We start from the raw sequence: 18,006 nt of genomic DNA, 5'->3' as shown, positions 1-18,006 counted from the left end.
TCCCATGTGACTTATCCTTTCAGTCTAAACAACTGTACAGATCCATGTCAAAGGCCTTGTTAAACTTTTGGCAGATAGTATCTACCACCCTGATTGCGTTGTCTTCCTCAGCGCCTGTTCAAAAAGCTCAGACCAGCTTGTGCGACACGACATCCCAAGCACAAACCAAGCTATTCCCTTAAATTCTTCCCAATGCAAACGTTGGCAAATCCTGGCCCTCAGAAACACCCCTAGTAAATTTCCTATCAAAGATTTTCACTGGCCTGCAGATCCCTGGGTTGTTCTTGATACCTCTTTTAAATATAAGTGCATCATAAAACACCTGCCAGTACCTCAGATTTGAAAAAAAAATAAACTGTGAATACATCTCCGCCAGACCTTTGCAATGTACTCTCCAGCTTCCAAAAATATCCCAAGAAACGCTGGATCATGCCGCGGGGATTTATCCAAATTAATATGCTTCAGGATTAGAATAGAAATGTTGTATACAAATCACTTGTCCCTGCGAAGCAGATCGTTGGATAGGGTCAAGGGAGAGAGGTGGAGGTAGGGCATGCTTTGCGCACTTCGACCGGATTAAAGATACGGAGTTGTTGTTGGATAGAGAAGTACATAAGAGAGCTGCTTTACAAGATTAAAAAAAATTGTGGGGAATGAAAACATGTTGACTATTGCGTAAACTCCACTCACTTTGAAAGCCGTTTGAGTAGAAAGTTTTTTTTTAAAGCGACACTGTTCTTGTTATTTCTTGCAGGAGAAGGGTTGAGTTTCGATTTGAAACAGATAGCCTTCGTGAATGTTTGGCATATTCTACATCCCTGCTGTTAGCAGTACGATATACAGAAACGGAAAAATTAAATACCGAGATCAGGAAAACTATTACGGTGTCACTTGTGGTCTGTTCATATCAGTGATATGCTCTTGTTATCCCTCAATCGTATGCACTGTCATTACAACACCAAATTCTTTACAAACAAAAGAAAATCTGCAGATGCTGGAAATAGAAGCAACATACACAATATCCTGGAGGAACCCACCGGGCCAGGCAGCATTTTGTGTGTGCAACTAAATTCGTTATTCATTTTACTTGCTCTGACAAGCAGCACGGATGTGAAACGAAGAAAACCGATGCAGACAGACAGACTATGGGTTTGAAGTACATTTTTGATCTTTCGAATGAAAACATTTGGATATTTGCCTGCGGAATTATTCTGTGACTTGCTATTACCTCAACTGGAACACAGTTCAACGTGTCAATGAATTTTTATCTCAATTTTCAAAATAGCACGACATCAAGTACACATACGAATCCAAGCGTTATTTTCCTTTCTTCGCTACTGACCGAATAGCAAACCATTTGAAAATGTCATTCAGTGACAGCTGGTAAGATTCTGCAGAGGTAACAGATGCTATGCTCAGATGGGTGGATTCCGGTTGATGTAAATTTTATCTTTGGCCATTATAACAACTATACTCTTCGTCAACAGAAAATTACAAAATAAGTAGCTGAAAAGGAATAATTTCTGAACTACTTTACCCCAGCATCTTACATCTCAGAATATAAACAAAAATAAGCATGCATAAAATAAGCATACGTTTATGTTGTAGTTCTATATAATTTAGCATCGGGGGCTTGAGAAATGGCAGGGCCGCAAGGCTTCAAGAAAAGGAAATCGCTTTTCGCTGATTCTGGAGACAGGCAGACCGAGTACTGAGGCAGTCCTGGCATGCGGACTACCTGGTCCGTACCAGGATAGCGTAAAGTTTCCTCCATTGCAGATCTTCGATTAAACGTGTCCTGCATATCCCCACGTTTGTAAAAATAACTGGGGGAAGTATACTCCTGGGGGTAACCACTCTCCTGTTTACATTTGATCCCGATAAGCGCAATGATAAGCAGAAGAAAGGCAATGGAAGTGCAACTGAAAATTACCAATAAATAAAGATTTAGATCGGTTAAAGATTCTGAACTCGTCACTAAATTACTTCTTTTAGTGGGAGTTTCGGTGCTATTCTGCAAAATTGTAATGTGAAGTGTAACTGTGCTAGATAGGCTTGGTTGCCCGTTGTCTTTAACCAAGATTACCAACGTTTGTGTGTTGCGATCCGACTCCAAGATTTTACGCGTTGTTCTGATTTCACCAGACGTTTGATCGATAATAAACAAACTGGGATCAGTAGCTTTCACCATTTGGTAAAAGAGCCGCCCGTTCTGACCAGAATCTGCATCAGTGGCCAGTATCTTGGTGACCAAGTACCCTTGAGCCGCTGACTGGGACAGGGTTTCCACAGCTGATGATCCACCATGTTCTGAAGGTGAAACAATCACTGGCGCGTTGTCATTTTGATCCAGGATGATGACATTCACAGTAGCGCTGCTGCTCAACGGTGGCACTCCCGCGTCACGGGCTTGAACATGGATCTGAAAACTTTTCAGTTCCTCAAAGTCAAAAGATCGCAGAGCGTAAATGGTACCGTTCATAGTGTTAATGTTCAGGTACGTGGATACTGGCAAGTTTTGAATATAATTGTCCAGAATTGAATAAGAAACATAACAATTCTGCTCCAGATCAGGATCTGAAGCCGTTACGGCGAAGATAGAAGCGCCAGGAGAGTTATTTTCAGTCACGTAACAGTTGTAGGGCAATTCGTCAAATCGGGGGGCATTATCATTTATATCTGTAATTACAATATGGATGGTTACATTTGTTGACAGAGACGGTGACCCCAAATCCCAGGCTGAAATAAGTATTTTATAATCAGACACAGCTTCACGGTCCAACGTTCCACTTGTAATTAGTTTATAATGATTGGACGATCTTTGTAGCATAAAAGGGACGTTCTGTGTTATTTCGCAGCGCACTTGACCATTCTCTCCAGAATCACGATCGATAACATCAACGAAGGTGATTACATTTCCGGGCGTAGCGTTTTCCGGGATTTGGTTTGTGGCTGACGTCACTTTTATCTCGGGAGCGTTATCATTCACGTCGGTTACCTTGATCAGCACTTTCGAGTATCCCGTCAGCGCAGGTGACCCGTGATCAACAGCTTGAATATCGAGTGAATAGCCGTTTGAATTTTCAAAATCTAGCGGCCCTTTGACTCGAATCTCTCCAGTTTTTGGGTCCAAGGAAAACAAATCACTCATTCTTCGCAATGTAATAACATCACTGAACGAATATGTTAGCTCTGCATTCAGCCCTTCGTCTAAATCATTTGCTTTAACTGTTAACACAATGGTATCTTGCGGTGTGTTTTCAGTAATACTGCCCCTGTAAACATCATGCTCGAATACAGGTGGATTGTCATTAATGTCCAGTACTGTAATGAGAATCTGCGCTGTTCCGGTTCTCTGAGGATTCCCACCATCCACTGCAGTAAGCATCAGTTGAAATGATGATTGTAGCTCTCGATCCAAAGTTTTCTCTAACAGCAACTCAGCAATTATAATATCCTCCTCGGTTCTCCGTGTTTTCAGACTGAAGTACTCACTCGAACTGATTGTATAATTAGCGATAGTATTCATTCCAGTATCAGCATCTTCCGCGCTCTTGAGTCGATAACGTACCCCCGGTGGAATGGCTTCAGACATTTGTAAGGCAATATGTGTGTCCCGAAATGTAGGAGAATTGTCATTTACGTCAAGAATCTCCACTTCGCCGCGATACATCTCTAGTGGATTTTCCAGCATTATTTCCAAAGGTATAGTACACAAATCTACTTGCCCACAAATACGTTCCCTGTCGATTCTTTCACAAATAGATAAAAGTCCATTATCCAAACTAACCTTCATGTACCGGTCTCCGTCATTGGAGCTGAGACGAAATTTACGAGCTGACAAAATCGGTACATTCCATCCCAAATCTTGAGCGATATTCCCAACAATTGTCCCTTCGACCATTTCCTCGGGAATAGAATAACGAAATTGCCCTGGAATTTTATCCGGGACATACACGATAAAACTGTGTGCAATTACAATGATGCTTAATATGGATTTGGACGCCATTGTTCCGCATTCAATTAATTTACAAATCCAGGTCTGTGCTCAATTCATTCCGAACAAGTCCTTACTACAAGACGTAAACGCAGGCAGATAAATACGGAATCTAAACAGACAGATTTTTACGCCTCAGCTTAACACTCTAATGTAGACGCACGCAATGGTTGTTTCTTCGTTCACTCTGCCCTTTTATTCAGGGCGAGGGAGGGGCGATGGATCCAACTGAGAAATTGAGTTTTTTATTGGTAGACAGCGACACAACCAGTTCTTTTCGTCAATTACAACTGCTGCTCTTAAAGCTCTACCGTTCTGCTATATTTAATGGTGCACACCATAAAATGTAGCTGTTGATACAATTGCTCAATTCATTTCATTTTCAACGTTTATCATGGTAAACTATAACAAAACCCATTGATGGCATTTTGGTCATAAATAATTCAATGTTGTAATCAAGTATTGCAATAGATTTGGATCATGAGGGTATCAGGATAAGAAACAGACGCTGCCTTGCTTGTGCTTGCTGACAATAGCTAACAATAGATGATGCCAATAATGACTAACCTTTGACTGATAGAGGAACTGAACGTTGACGTGCGGTTCTAATTTTACATACTGCGTGGGAACATTTGTGTATTGGTTGACACATAACGAGTGGTTCTTTCAATCGGTGACTAAGTGTGTTCAGTTGATAGCTATTTACTATAATTTACGATAAAAAAATTAAAATGTAGCCTGATGTTGTGGGAATCGTAAGATAACATCTCCCCGTAATCACGCATTAAAGAATTAACTGTATACCGAGGTCTGTGTCTTTATTTCTGTTTAATAACCTGGTGAAATTCTCCAACATTAAAATACGGTAAAACAGAGCAGATTCTTCGACCGTAATTTGTCTAAGAGGATAAAATCCTTATGATACAAGATTCCGAACGAACCTATCCGAGAGATTTACTTGAAAGCTAGAGGTCCAGATTCGACTGGGGTGAGCCCATCCTGGAGACTCGCTCGACGAAGCGGGATCCAGACCAGGAGCGGGTGCCGGGGCTGTCATCTACCGACCGATGACCAATGAGTTCGAGTAAAGGAACAAGAGTGGAATTGGTAGAAGGGAGCCTGAGAGCATCGCGAGAGTAAATTTCGACCTTGGCGTATGGTGGATGATTTGTCAACCACTGCGGAGAAGCGATTGTAAACATTAACTGTAAAGAATATTAGATCTTGCATAGTTGTTAAAATTGTCTCAACTGTAGCTGGAGGAGGAAAATGGGTAATAATAACGGTACGTTTCAATGCAAGAATCAAGGAAAAAGACACGAGGAGAACCATCTCTTCAATCGCGGCCTTCTGATACCCTGGCAAGGCTGCCAATGAATAAGAATACACGCAAGCAGGTCAAAAGACTGAAGACCAAATAATTCTGAAATGACCTGCTGGTTTCCCGGGGTCCTCCGATAGCAAGATCTGATTGGAAACGAGAGATAGCAAGGCTGCAAACTTTATCTTCTGGGTGGAGTTAGGGGATTGGCTTTATGGTGGATCCATTGTTCTTAAAAGGTTTAGCATTGACGAAATGAAGCAAAAGCTGAGGGCGGAGATCCTAATTGGAATTTAGAAGATATGATGTGATGTTTTAACAAATGGGAAGAGGTGGCTAATTGGCACCAACATTTGAAGGTTAAACTAAATTACGCAGAATGCCGAGGCACTCGCATCAGGACCCACTGCTCCGACCGTCTCAGACCCGGACTATATCCTCCAATAGCACTACCTACTCCTTATCTGGAGCTTCCAGGTGTTGTGGAAAAAATAGAAATGGCTGTGAGGGAATGACCGCCAAAAGCAACAGCAACAACAGCAACAGCAGAGGAGGGGCTCAGACTCTCTTCCAGGCTCCTCACTAATAGTAGGGAATGTCTTGATACATAAAATCTGCAAGTAAACTAGTAGCTGGCCAAGAATCTAGTTCGGGGATACCCCTGAAGAAAAAAAAATCACTGGTAAATTGACCCCGATCAGAGATAACCAGAGTTCCTATGATAGAATCCCTGTCCGAATGGGTTAAAAACAAGCAGGGACTTTTTCCACTGATGAAACACTTGTTATAGCACAGAACGCATCTGTAAATTTGCTTGGACGCCACGCACTCTAAACACTAAACGGGTAATTCTTTGTACCTCCGAACGATCATATCTTGAAACCCCCTGAGTATAGATAACCTCAGCTCCGCACTCTAATGCAGTTCAGTGGGGGGAAAGCCTGGTGAGATTGGCTGTGGCAGCAAATAGAAGACGACTTAAAGTGGGAGAATTATTGAATGATGTGATCGGAAATTGTAAACTAATATCTGCAGTACATTGCGCTGTGGCCTTCAGGAATCCAGATCCCGATGACGATTATAGTACCAAGCATATTAACATGAAGGTAAGAAGGGGCTAATATTCTTATAGAGTAGGGGTGTTTTGGCCCTGAGGGAATAGCAGCTGAGATTCAGTTCAAAAGGAAACAGGAGGTGCACTTCCTGAGTGGCCAACATTCACTGCCCCATGCCTTACTGGAAGTGAAAACACCTTTTATGCTTATTGATTTCTGATCATATGCAGACCCCCTCTAACCCAGCCATATACTAATCATGTAGGATTACTGAAGTTAGTAGCTCCGCATCAGGTGGCTCTTCACAAACTGTCCGACTACCTTCCATTAAACTGCATTGCCTATCTCCAGAAGCCATCAAGAGTTTTAAACTGTTCATAGAGACGTTATTCGAAAACAGGTGAACTCAAAGCCCTTGCGATACGCTGATATTATCCATTCCCAAACCAGGAAGTCTGAGTGAGAGGCGGTTTATCCAGGATAAATCAGAAAGTGCATGCCAGTTCACCGAAGGTACCAGATACAAATGTGATACTGATATACAGTGATTGATTTGTACTGTTTTTTTTTTCCTCTATACCACTGCATGAGGACTGTCAATATCTGGTTGCCTTCCCATATAATGAACAGCCATACACACGGACAGATTTTTCTGCCGGATTACACAGTAAGTCCAGTTTTCTACGCAGCCGCTATTCGTGATGATTTAGTAAATTTGCTACTGCCTAGCGGCAGCATGACTTTACCGTTTGCAGATTTATTGCTGGCCTCTCAGACACTGACTGATTTTACAGAAGAACGTGTGACGTTGTTGAATCATTTTGCTGCCAGAGGACATACAACCTCCTTGTCAAACTTCCAACTCTGCCAACCTGCAGTGACATATTTGGGGTATATATTGCACAAATGAACCCGCCGATCGGGCCGGAGCGTGTGACTCTCATTGCTTAGTCTCCCAGACCTTCTGGCAAGAGACAGACGATGCCATTCCTGGCAATGACGAATTACTGTCGACATTGAGTACCTGAATACCTCATCTATGCTGCTGTCCTACGAGTCGCAGTTACGCAGGATGCATCTGATACAATACAATGGACTGAGGATTGCCCTATTACAGTAAGCCGTTCCAGCTGTATGTGAATGAAAATGAGCCTTTCGCAATCGCAGTATTAACCCACGGTGGCTTACGAAGACCAGTGGCGCATTTTTTCCACATCTAGTGTTTAGAGGTACGCCCGGATGTTTAAGGACGGTGGTAGCGACATTGGCAGTGGGCGAGAATTCTGCACAGTTAATACTACAGCTAGTTTGTATGTTCCTTAGCTCAGCTGCTACGCAACATCATAATACCGCACGGCGGTCGGGGTACTTAAAAGGTCAAATGTGACCTTTAAAAGTGCACTTGCATTCAGCACGGCCACCCAGTCTTGACGGTCATCATATTCCCATGACTGTGATAAAGCCTATCCTCTCTACCCCCTGATAACCGAGAATTAGTGCCCTTTATCGAGGGCTCTTCTTGCAAGCCGAGCCATCACAACCTATTATAAAGCAATGCGATAGTGACTGCCTTTGAAAATTTAGAGGTGCAAAACAAGCCCCAAGGAACTTCAGCTCAGTCAGCGGAGCTATTTCCTCTAAAATGAGGGACACAAAGTAAACATCTGTACGGACTCCAGGTAGGCCTTGGGATGGGAAATGATTTTGGATCACTTTGAAAGCATCGGGAGTTCATTACTTCTGCGGGTAAACCCATTCAGCATAATTGGACCCCAGGATAGGGAGTTTGTAGAGTGTCTAAGGGATGCATTTTTGGAACAGCTTGTACGAGAGCCGACCAGGGGCAAGGCTATTCTGGATTTAGTGTTATATAATGAACAGGATTTGATAAGCGATCTTGAAGTAAAGGAGCCATTAGGAGGTAGTGATCATAATATGATAAGTTTTGATCTGCAATTTGAGAAGGATAAGGGCAGCTCGGAGCTGTCAGTGTTGCAGTTGAACAAAGGAGACTATGGAGCCAAGAGGGAGGAGCTGGCCAAAGTTAACTGGACGGATATCCTAGCAGAAAAGACAGTGGAACAGAAATGGCAGGTATTCTTGGGAATAATGCACAAGATGCAAAATCAGTTCATTCAAAGGGGGGGAAAGGGGTCATAATGGTTGACAAAGGAATTCAGAGATTTCATAGGATTAAAAAAAGGAAGTATGACAGAGCTAAGGTGAGTGGTAGGACAGATGACTGGGAAATTTTAAGGAACAACAGAACTTAAAAAGGCAATACGGGGAGAGAAAATGAGGTAGGAGTGCAAGCTAGCCAGGAATATAAAGGAGGATAGCAAAAGCTTTTTTAGGTATGTGAAGAGAAAGAAGATAGTTAAGAACAATGATGGGCCCTTGAAGAATGAATGGGGTGGAATTGTTATGGGGAACAGAGAAATGGCAGAAGAATTGAATAAGTACTTTAGATCTGTATTCACTCAGGAAGACACAAGCAATCTCCCAGATGTATGGATGGGCCAAGGACATAGGGTAACAGAGGAAATGAAATAGATTGACATTAGGAAGGAAACGGTGATGAGTAGACTGATGGTACTGAAGGCTGACAAATCCCCAGGTCCAGATGGTCTGCCTCCTAGGGAACTAAAGGAGGTGGCCCTGGAAATTGCGAATGCATTGGTAATCATTTTCTAATGTTCTTAGATTCAGGATCAGTTCCTGAGGATTGGAGAATGGCTAATGTTATCCCACTTTTTAAGAAAGGAGGCAGGGAGAAAACAGAGAACTATCGACCTGCCAGCCTAACATCAGTAGTGGGAAAGATTCTAGAGACCATTATTAAAAATGAAATAGTGGCATATCTAGATAGCAGTGATAGGATTGGGCCGAGTCAGCATGGATTTACCAAGGGTAAATCATGCTTGACTAATCTATTGGAGTTTTTCGAGGATGTAACCAGGAAGTTAGACAAGGGAGATCCAGTGGATGCAGTGTACCTCCCTCGATTTTCAGAAGGCATTTGATAAGGTCCCGCATATGAGATTGCTGGGTAAAATGAAAGCTCATGGAATTGGGGGGAAGGCATTGACATGGATAGAAAACTGGTTGGCAGATAGAAAGCAAAGGGTAGCGGTAAACAGGTGTTTGTCGGAATGGCAGGTGGTGACTAGTGGGCTGCCACAGGGCTCCGTATTGGGACCACAGCTGTTTGCAATTTACGGCAACGATTTATATGAAGGCATTGAGAATAACATCAGCAAGTTTGCTGATGATACTAAGCTGGGTGGCAGTGCGACATGTGATGAGGATGTTAGGAGAATTCAGGGTGACTTGTCTAGGGTGGGTGAGTGGGCAGATGCTTGGCAGATGAAGCTTAATGTGAATAAGTGTGAGGTTGCCCACTTTGGGAGTAAAAACAGGAAGGCAGATTATTATCTGAATGGTGTAAAGTTAGGTAAGTGAGAAATACAAAGAGATCTAGGAGTCTTTGTTCATCAGTCACTGAAGGTGAATGAGCAAGTGCAGCAGGCAGTGAAGAAGGCTAATGGATTGTTAGCCTTTATTACAAAGGGAATTGAGTACAAGACCAAGGAAATCCTCTAGCATCTGTACAGGGCCCTGGTGAGACCACACCTGGAGTATTGTGTACAGTTTTGTTCTCCAGGGTTAAGGAAGGACATCCTGGCTGTAGAGGAAGTGCAGCGTAGATGCACAAGGTTAATTCCTGGGATGTCAGGACTGTCTTACGCAGAGTGGTTAGAGAGACTGGAGTTGTACTCGCTGGAAGTAAGGAGATTGAGAGGGGATCTGATTGAAACATATAAGATTATTAAGGGATTGGACAAGATACAGGCAAGAAATATGTTCCAGATGCTGGGAGAGTCCAGTACCAGAGGGCATGGTTTGAGAATAAGGGCTAGGTCATTTAGGACAGAGTTAAGAAAAAACTTCTTCTCCCAGAGAGTTGTGGGGGTGTGGAATGTACTGCCTCGGAAGGCAGTGGAGGCCAATTATCTGGATGCTTTCAAGAAGCAGCTAGATTGGTATCTTATCGATAGGGGAATCAAGGGATATCGGGACAAGGCAGGAACCGGGTATTGATAGTAGATGATCAGCCATGATTTCAAAATGGCGCTGCAGGCTCAAAGGGCCGAATGGTCTACTTCTGCACCTATTGTCTATTGTCTAAATGTAATAAACAATGCAGTTGCCCAAACAAACTGCTGTCATTAAGTACGAAGCTTGCACTAATGGCTCAGACCCCATAAGTAAGGGAAATGCTGCTGTGGACGCATATGCTAAAGAAGCCGCTAATGCAAGAAAAGGAATGCTAGTACATATGCAGTGGCAATGTGCACTTTCAGCTCTTAGCCGAAATCTGCAAAAGATTTATTTCCACCAAAGACGGGACTCCGCAAAAGGATGAGTATAAAAGGAAAAACAGAGTTTTCAGGACTCTGAATGGCTGTCACAGGAATTGGGATATTATAGATAAATAATGATTTGCACCCAGACCAACAATAATTGCGAGACAGGCTGTGCGAGCTGTGAGATTTGCTAGTGACAAAATGCGGGAAAGTCACCTGTTGTACTTAATCATTTTCCAACCGCCTCGTCACCATTTGCCAATTTACAGACAGATGCCTGCTAGTGGGGGTTATAAGTATCGGTCACAGTAGATATGTTCTCTAAATGGGGGAGGCGTTTCCCACTAGAGAAGATGACACCCTAGCTGCGGTTAAGATATTCATACAGGAAACTTTTCTCAGATTTGGGGGTCCATGCAGGTAAATTAATTAAATAATTGGCTTTGCCGTTAGAATTTCCATGGGAATACCACCTTCCCTAACACTCGCAGACCTCGGGACTAGCAGAAAGAATGAATGGAGTATTAAAATATATATTGTCTCAAGTTTGTCAGGAAACTGGATTGAAATGGCTCATTATACTTTCTAAGAAAACATGTGAGACGGTCAACTAAATTGACTCAGTTTGAAGTATTAATGGAAAGGCCTATACTGCCGGGGTCTCTGCCTCATTTGTTTAGTGTACAAAAGACCCTGCTCAGAACCGGAAAGTAAACCCTAGAAATTGTTAAGTAAAGCATTAAGGGCAAACCAAGGACATGTAGTTGCTGCCTTCCTTAAAGCAGGGAAATTAACATTCATCCCATTAAACCTGGATATTGTAAAGATGCTTACGACGGCCTTTCTTCTAGGTAGAAATGTGGTGAAATCAGGTGATTCCGGTGACAAGGACTGTTGTGAAAGCCTAACGGAATGCTGGCTGGATACAGGGAACCAAGTGCAATTTAGCTTCTCATGAAGAAGGGAAGAGGGGATACAAAATTATGAAGAAATTACTTTTTTATTGTGGACAATTGGGGTTTATTATACTGTGGGGAACCTATAATACTTACTTGGGCTAGGCTTATGAACATGCTACGCGGACTAACGTAGTCAGTGGTTGGACGTACATGGAGATTCCTGGGCATAAATCCAAAGCCGTTCAACGAGAACCAAGAATGCGTCGGCAAATTAGCAAGCTATATGAAAAGCTATTATTGGTAGGAGAAAAAGGAAGGAATGAATACAGGAGGGAATAAATAATCAACATATGTACAAGCTACATAAAGGTCAATCGGTATGGTATTCTTTAAGGGAAATTCCTTTAAAGGCTGGTATATGACTGGCTGTAAATTAACGAATCATAATGCCTAGAATTCATGTAGCTTTCCAAACAGGTGAAAGTGCAGGTGCAGATAAAACAGGACATGTCAGTTATTGGGAAGGAGTAGTAGTAGCGAAAAGTTTTATTTATGGTGGGAACCCCTCATCCATATGGGCTAATTTTGTAATGATCACACTAGTGGTCACGTTTGCACGATGTGCTGGCTCTTGGATAGCTCGGCCTACAGCTTTCCCTGTAAAATTATCCGTACCAGTTTAACTGGAATCTCTCTATCCAGAATATGATGAAAAGGCCTCTTTAAATTATTTTTTTCCTGTGGACAGTTGGGGTTTATTATGCTGGGGGAAACCTATAAGACTTACTTGTGCTTAGTTAATGAATATGCTACACGGACTAATGGAGTTAGTTCTTGGGCGTATATGGGGATTCCAGTGCATAAAGCCAACGCCCTTCAACGAGAAGCAAGAATGCGTCGATAAAATAGCTAGCAACATCAAAAGATATTATTGGTAGGAGAAAAAGGAGGGAGGACACAGGAGGGAATAAATAATCAACATAAGTAGAAGCTACGTAAATGTCAATCGGATCGGTATTCTTTAAGGGAAATTCCTTCAGGGGCTGGTATATGCCTAACTGTAATTTAACAAATCGTGATGCCTAGATTTCATGTAGCTTCTCAAACAGTTGTGAAACGCAGGTGCAGTTAGACAGGACAGTTTAGTTAATGGGAAAGTGTAGTTGTAGCGAAAAGTTCTATTTAAGGAGGGAACCCCTCATCCATATGGGCTAATTTTGTAATGATCACACTAGTGATCACCATTGCACGACGTGCTGGCTCTTAGATAGCTCGGCCTGCAGCTTTCCCTGTAAAATTATCCGTACCGGTTAAACTGGAATCTTTCAATCCAGGATATGATGAAAAGGCCTCTTTAAACATAAGGTTTTTACATCATGAATATGGCATTCTCTATCCAGAGGAAAAAGAGAAGTGTCCTGAAAAGGTGGACAAAACTAAGTGACTGGGGAAGAAAATTAAATTTTGAATTCAATGTTGTTGTCAAGCTTGACTGGCTAAGTATTGCCCAAGACTTGGATTATGAGAGTGGCAGCATATGACGCAGACACAGTCTTGCAATAGAACATACCAGAATTGAAGTATTCCTAATTTTTGCTGAAACTGGTTAATAGACGAATTGAATGTAGGAATGCAGTTCTAATTGCGTGTACCGCACCGAAACATTTGTGAATTGGTTGATACCTAACCAGTGCTTCTGGAAATCGCTAAAAATGTTTCTTCTAAAGTTCAGTGAATATAGGCTATTGCTCAAAATTTACTGCATAAATTTGGGACGTAACCTGGCATCGCAAGAGTCGTAAAGTAATGGTTCCCTGTGATCACGTAGTAAACAGTTAACCTTATACCGAGGACTGTGTTTTTATTTCTATTTGATAACGTGGTGAATTTTCTACAATATAATACGATAAACCAGGGTACATTCTTTGACAGTTACTCTATTATATAGAAAAATACAATGACTCTTATTTTGGAAACCCTAAGTGTAGCAACAAAATGTGTTCTGTATAACTATCAGTTTGTTCGCAGCTGGATTTCAATTTCATTATTTTACGCATTATTATTTTAGAAAGAAATATAACCTCATTATCATTCAAAGTAAATATTCTTGAGTATTTCATTATAAATTCTCATATACGCAAATTGAGATTTCGAAAACATGACGCAATGGATTTCATCAAATTTAAAATAAATTTTGTGTTTTACATATGGTGTTAAAATAAGGATTGTTGGAGAAAAGTGCTGGAGAGTGACTACTACGGTAATCTTTCTTTCTTTCTTTTTCAATCTTTTTATTAAATTTCATATATAAAAAAAACAACACATAATAATGAATAGATTACAAATTCAATAAACTTGAGATTACATTAGTAATAGGATAATAATATCCTATTAAAACATCCATCAACAAAAGGTACATAAATCAATCAAGTCTATATAAATATATATGAAAAAAAACAAAAATAATCATCGAAAAAAGAAAAAAAGAATTGAAATTATATATGAGAAAAAATATATATTGAAAAAAAATACTAAACTAAACTAACATGGGCAATAATAGCACTTTATAAATATATGAAGGTGTCAAGAAAAGAACTCCGGAACTCCATACCTGAACAAGGATAAGTAGAGAAAAGGATCTGAAATAGACCAAATTAATTCATATGAAAGTGTCGAATAAATGGTCCCCAGGTTTCTTCAAATTTAATTGAAGAATCAAAGATAGTGCTTCTGATTTTTTCCAAACTCAAATAAGAAATAGTTTGGGAGAACCACTGAAATGCAGTAGGAGGATTTACTTCTTTCCAGTTTTGTAATATAGACCTTCTGGCAATTAATGTTACAAAGGCAATCATTCGTCTGATTGAAGGGGAAAGCTGATTGCCATCTTCATTTGGTATACCGAAAATTGCAGTAATAAAATGGGGTTGTAAATCGATATTCCATACTGAGGAAATGACATCAAAAATGTCCTTCCAATAGTTATGTAAAGTGGGACATGTCCAAAACATGTGAGTCAATGAAGCCACTTCTAAGTGACATCTGTCACATTGAGGATTAATATGCGAGTAAAATCGGGCAAGCTTATCTTTAGACATATAAGCTCTATGTACAATTTTAAATTGTATTAAAGCATGTTTAGCACAAATAGAGGAGGAATTAACCATTTGTAAAATTTTTTCCCATTTATCTGTTGATATATTACATCGAAGTTCTTTTTCCCATTCTTGTCTAATTCTATCCGATATTTCTGGCTGTATCTTCATAATCATGTTATAAATAAAAGCTACTAATCCCTTCTGACAAGGATTAAAAGTAAAAATCAAATCTGAAAAATCCGATGGAGTTGAATTAGGAAAAGATGGAAGAATTTTATGTAAGAAATTTCTAATTTGTAAGTATCTAAAAAAATTAGATTTAGGTAATTCAAATTTGTTGGATAGTTGATCAAAAGACATCAAAGTACCTTCAAAAAAAAGATCACGAAAACATTTTATACCTTTCCTTTTCCATATACTAAAAGCTTGATCTGTCAATGAAGGTTTGAAAAAAAAATTACATAAAATAGGGCTGTCCAGAGCAAAGTTTTTCAGAAGTACGGTAATCTAATACTGCTACAGGGCAATGGAAATCATTGTTCACTTTTATTCAATCAATATTTGCGCACAATTTATTCTTGTGTTTCGGACTTTTATTTGCTGGTAAATTCGTGTATCTGATGCTTCCAGATACGTAAAGAATATTTAGAGTGTTATTTCGCGCTCGATGTCAACAATGAGATTTGGTGTTTGCAAGGAGAAGAGAAGGCTGTTAATGGTTGGATAAATATTTAGTTTGGAGAAACGAAACAAAAGTTGCTACTTTCATTGAGGAATGATAGGTTTAAACCATAACATGTAAGACATAGGAGCAGAAATGAGCCAAACCGGCAACGCTGTTCTGTCATGGTTCGGTTCTTGAGTAAATACAGAGTAATATTTTGGGTTATGCACTTCATACAAAACGCTTTGTTTTCTTTTAATGCTAGGGATTTATAATCATATTAATTCACATTAAAAATTAACGTCTTACATTGGACCACCATGCTTTGTTCATCCGACATAACAACAAAAGGCTTGGGAGTGTGAGTCAGAAACTCATCGTCATGTTTCTATAACAGTTAACACATGCCAGTTTGCAATGGCTGGATTAATTGTTGCGAAACTTTGTCCTTGAATATTGCATTTTGCAATCAATATTTATATTAAAATACGATTTCTTCGCCTCATAAACAATGGACTTTGTTTCGGGTTCTCTTTAATTGTTTATTCCCATTGATCCAATTTCTTAGTTTTAAAGAGAGTTCGAAGTGGAATTGTTATTCATTATTTTTAGATTGACGTTGGGCCTGAGATATTGGCCGGTTGCACGGCTTCAGAAACAGGAAGTCGCTATTCGCTGACGCTGGAGACAAACAAACAGAATAATGATGGTTTTCAGGTAGGTAAACCATCGATTTTGTTCTACTGTCATTGAAGGATTCCTTCACTTGAGGTCTTAGGTGAAAGTGGTCGTTAGAAATGTCACAGCTGTAGCAACAACTGGGTGAATTGTAGTCTTGACTGACATTTCTGTTCATGTTACACTTAATGCCATTCAGCAGAATGATGGTAACAAGAAAGAGAGCGGAAGTGCAGCCGAAAGTGACAATTGGTCAGAGAAATCTTCGGACTTCTTTACAAAATTACTGTTTTCAATGTTTCTTTCAGTGATGTTGTCAGTAACTGTAAGTGGAATTGTAATCGTGCAGGAAAGGCTTGGCTGTCCGTTATCCTTCACCAAAATTACCAAAGTTTGTGTAGTGTCATCAGACTCCAAAATATTACGAACTGTTCTAATTTCGCCCGAGCTTTGCCCAATATTGAATAAACTAGTATCAGTGGATGTCTGCACCTGATAGGATAGCAGCGCGTTCTGACCAGAAACTGCGTCAGTTGCCATTATCTTGGTGACCAAGTGCCCCTGACCCACTGAATGCGGCACGATCTGCACAGGGGCTTCTCAGTGGGGGTACTCCAGCGTCACGGGCTTGAACGTAGACCTGGAACGTTTTGATATTCTCATAGTCAAAAGAGCGCAACGCATAATTGGTACCATTCACAGAAGTAATCTTGAGATATCTGTATACTAGTAAGATTATGGATAAGGCACTCTACAAAGGAGTAAGAAACATAAGAGTTCCGGTCCAAATCAGGATCGACAGCAGCTGCTGCGAAAATAAATGCACCCGGAGCGTTGTTCTCCATCACATAAACTGTATAAGAGGACCGGGCAAACGTTGGGGCGTTGTCATTGATCAGGTCCAGTCTGTTTCAATAAGGGGACGCTCAGACAAAAGTAAAATACTGGGTCTTTTCCGTGTAATTCTGCTTTCGTTCACTGGTGGGTGTGGAGCAATGGATCTCTAGCTGCTCTTGAGATCCTGATTGGTGTACAGCAACACAAAGTGTTCTTGTCAATAATAACGCCAAAAATTCTTGAAGCTGGATGGCGCCAGGAATGTGAGTCTACTGTTTATATAACCATATAACAGTTACAGCTCGGAAACAGGCATCTCGGCCCTTCTAGTCCATGCAGAACGCTTACTCTCACCTAGTCCACTGACCCGCACACTGCTCATAACCCTCCATTACTTTCCTGTCCTTATAACTATCCAATTTTGCTTTAAATGACAATACCGAACCTGCCACTACCACTTCTACTGGAAGCTCGTTCCACACAGCTACCACTCTCTGAGAAAAGAAATTCCCCCTCGTGTTACCCTTAAACTTTTGCATCCTAACTCTCAACTCATGTCCTCTTGTTTGAATCTCCCCTACTCTCAATGGAAAAAGCCTATCCACGCAAACTCTATCTATCGCTCTCATAACTTTAAATACGTCTATCGTCCCCCCTCAACCTTCTACGCTTCAAAGAATAAAGACCTAACTTGTTCAATCTTTCCCTGTAACTCAGGTGGTGAAATCCAGGTAACATTCCAGTAAATCTTCTCTGTACTCTCTCTCTACGGGTTTACAACTGTAGGTCCGACCGCAATGACACAAGAAGCTTCAGTTTATTCCGCAATTTTTGGTCTGTTCCAAAGTTTACACCAAAACTATGAAACTGTTCCTACAAATATCAACAGCACATATTAAAGGATCTACGTGCATGTATCCTTATATTGAACGATTGGCTCAGGGACTGCTTCCACCTCTTAAACTTATATTATGCAAATGTTTATCTTCTGTAGTAAATATCGTGATGTCAAACAGCAACAGACGTAAACGGGCAGTGAATAAGAAGTTAAAGCCCGCCTGGAATCAACTCTCCAGTATTGGAAATCTGG

General features: G+C 40.7%; 1 protein-coding gene across 1 annotated transcript in view; it reads right to left on the bottom strand.

Annotated features, from left to right (window-relative positions):
- Positions 1–1,597: 1,597 nt before the first annotated feature.
- The window catches only part of LOC132405235 (protocadherin Fat 4-like), a 72,856-nt gene continuing 56,447 nt past the window's right edge, over positions 1,598–18,006 (bottom strand). Inside the window, exons 5-6 of the mRNA XM_059989921.1 lie at positions 16,646–16,830; positions 1,598–3,965 (exon numbers count right to left, since the gene is read on the bottom strand). Of these exons, the coding sequence (XP_059845904.1) occupies positions 1,598–3,965; positions 16,646–16,830 (2,553 nt within the window). The remainder of the gene's footprint in view (positions 3,966–16,645; positions 16,831–18,006) is intronic.

This window comes from Hypanus sabinus, chromosome 15 (assembly GCF_030144855.1).
Source record: "Hypanus sabinus isolate sHypSab1 chromosome 15, sHypSab1.hap1, whole genome shotgun sequence".
Classification (NCBI taxonomy): domain Eukaryota; kingdom Metazoa; phylum Chordata; class Chondrichthyes; order Myliobatiformes; family Dasyatidae; genus Hypanus; species Hypanus sabinus.
The sequence above is the reverse complement of the archived record's forward strand: the minus strand, read 5'-3'. Positions and strand labels throughout refer to the sequence as shown.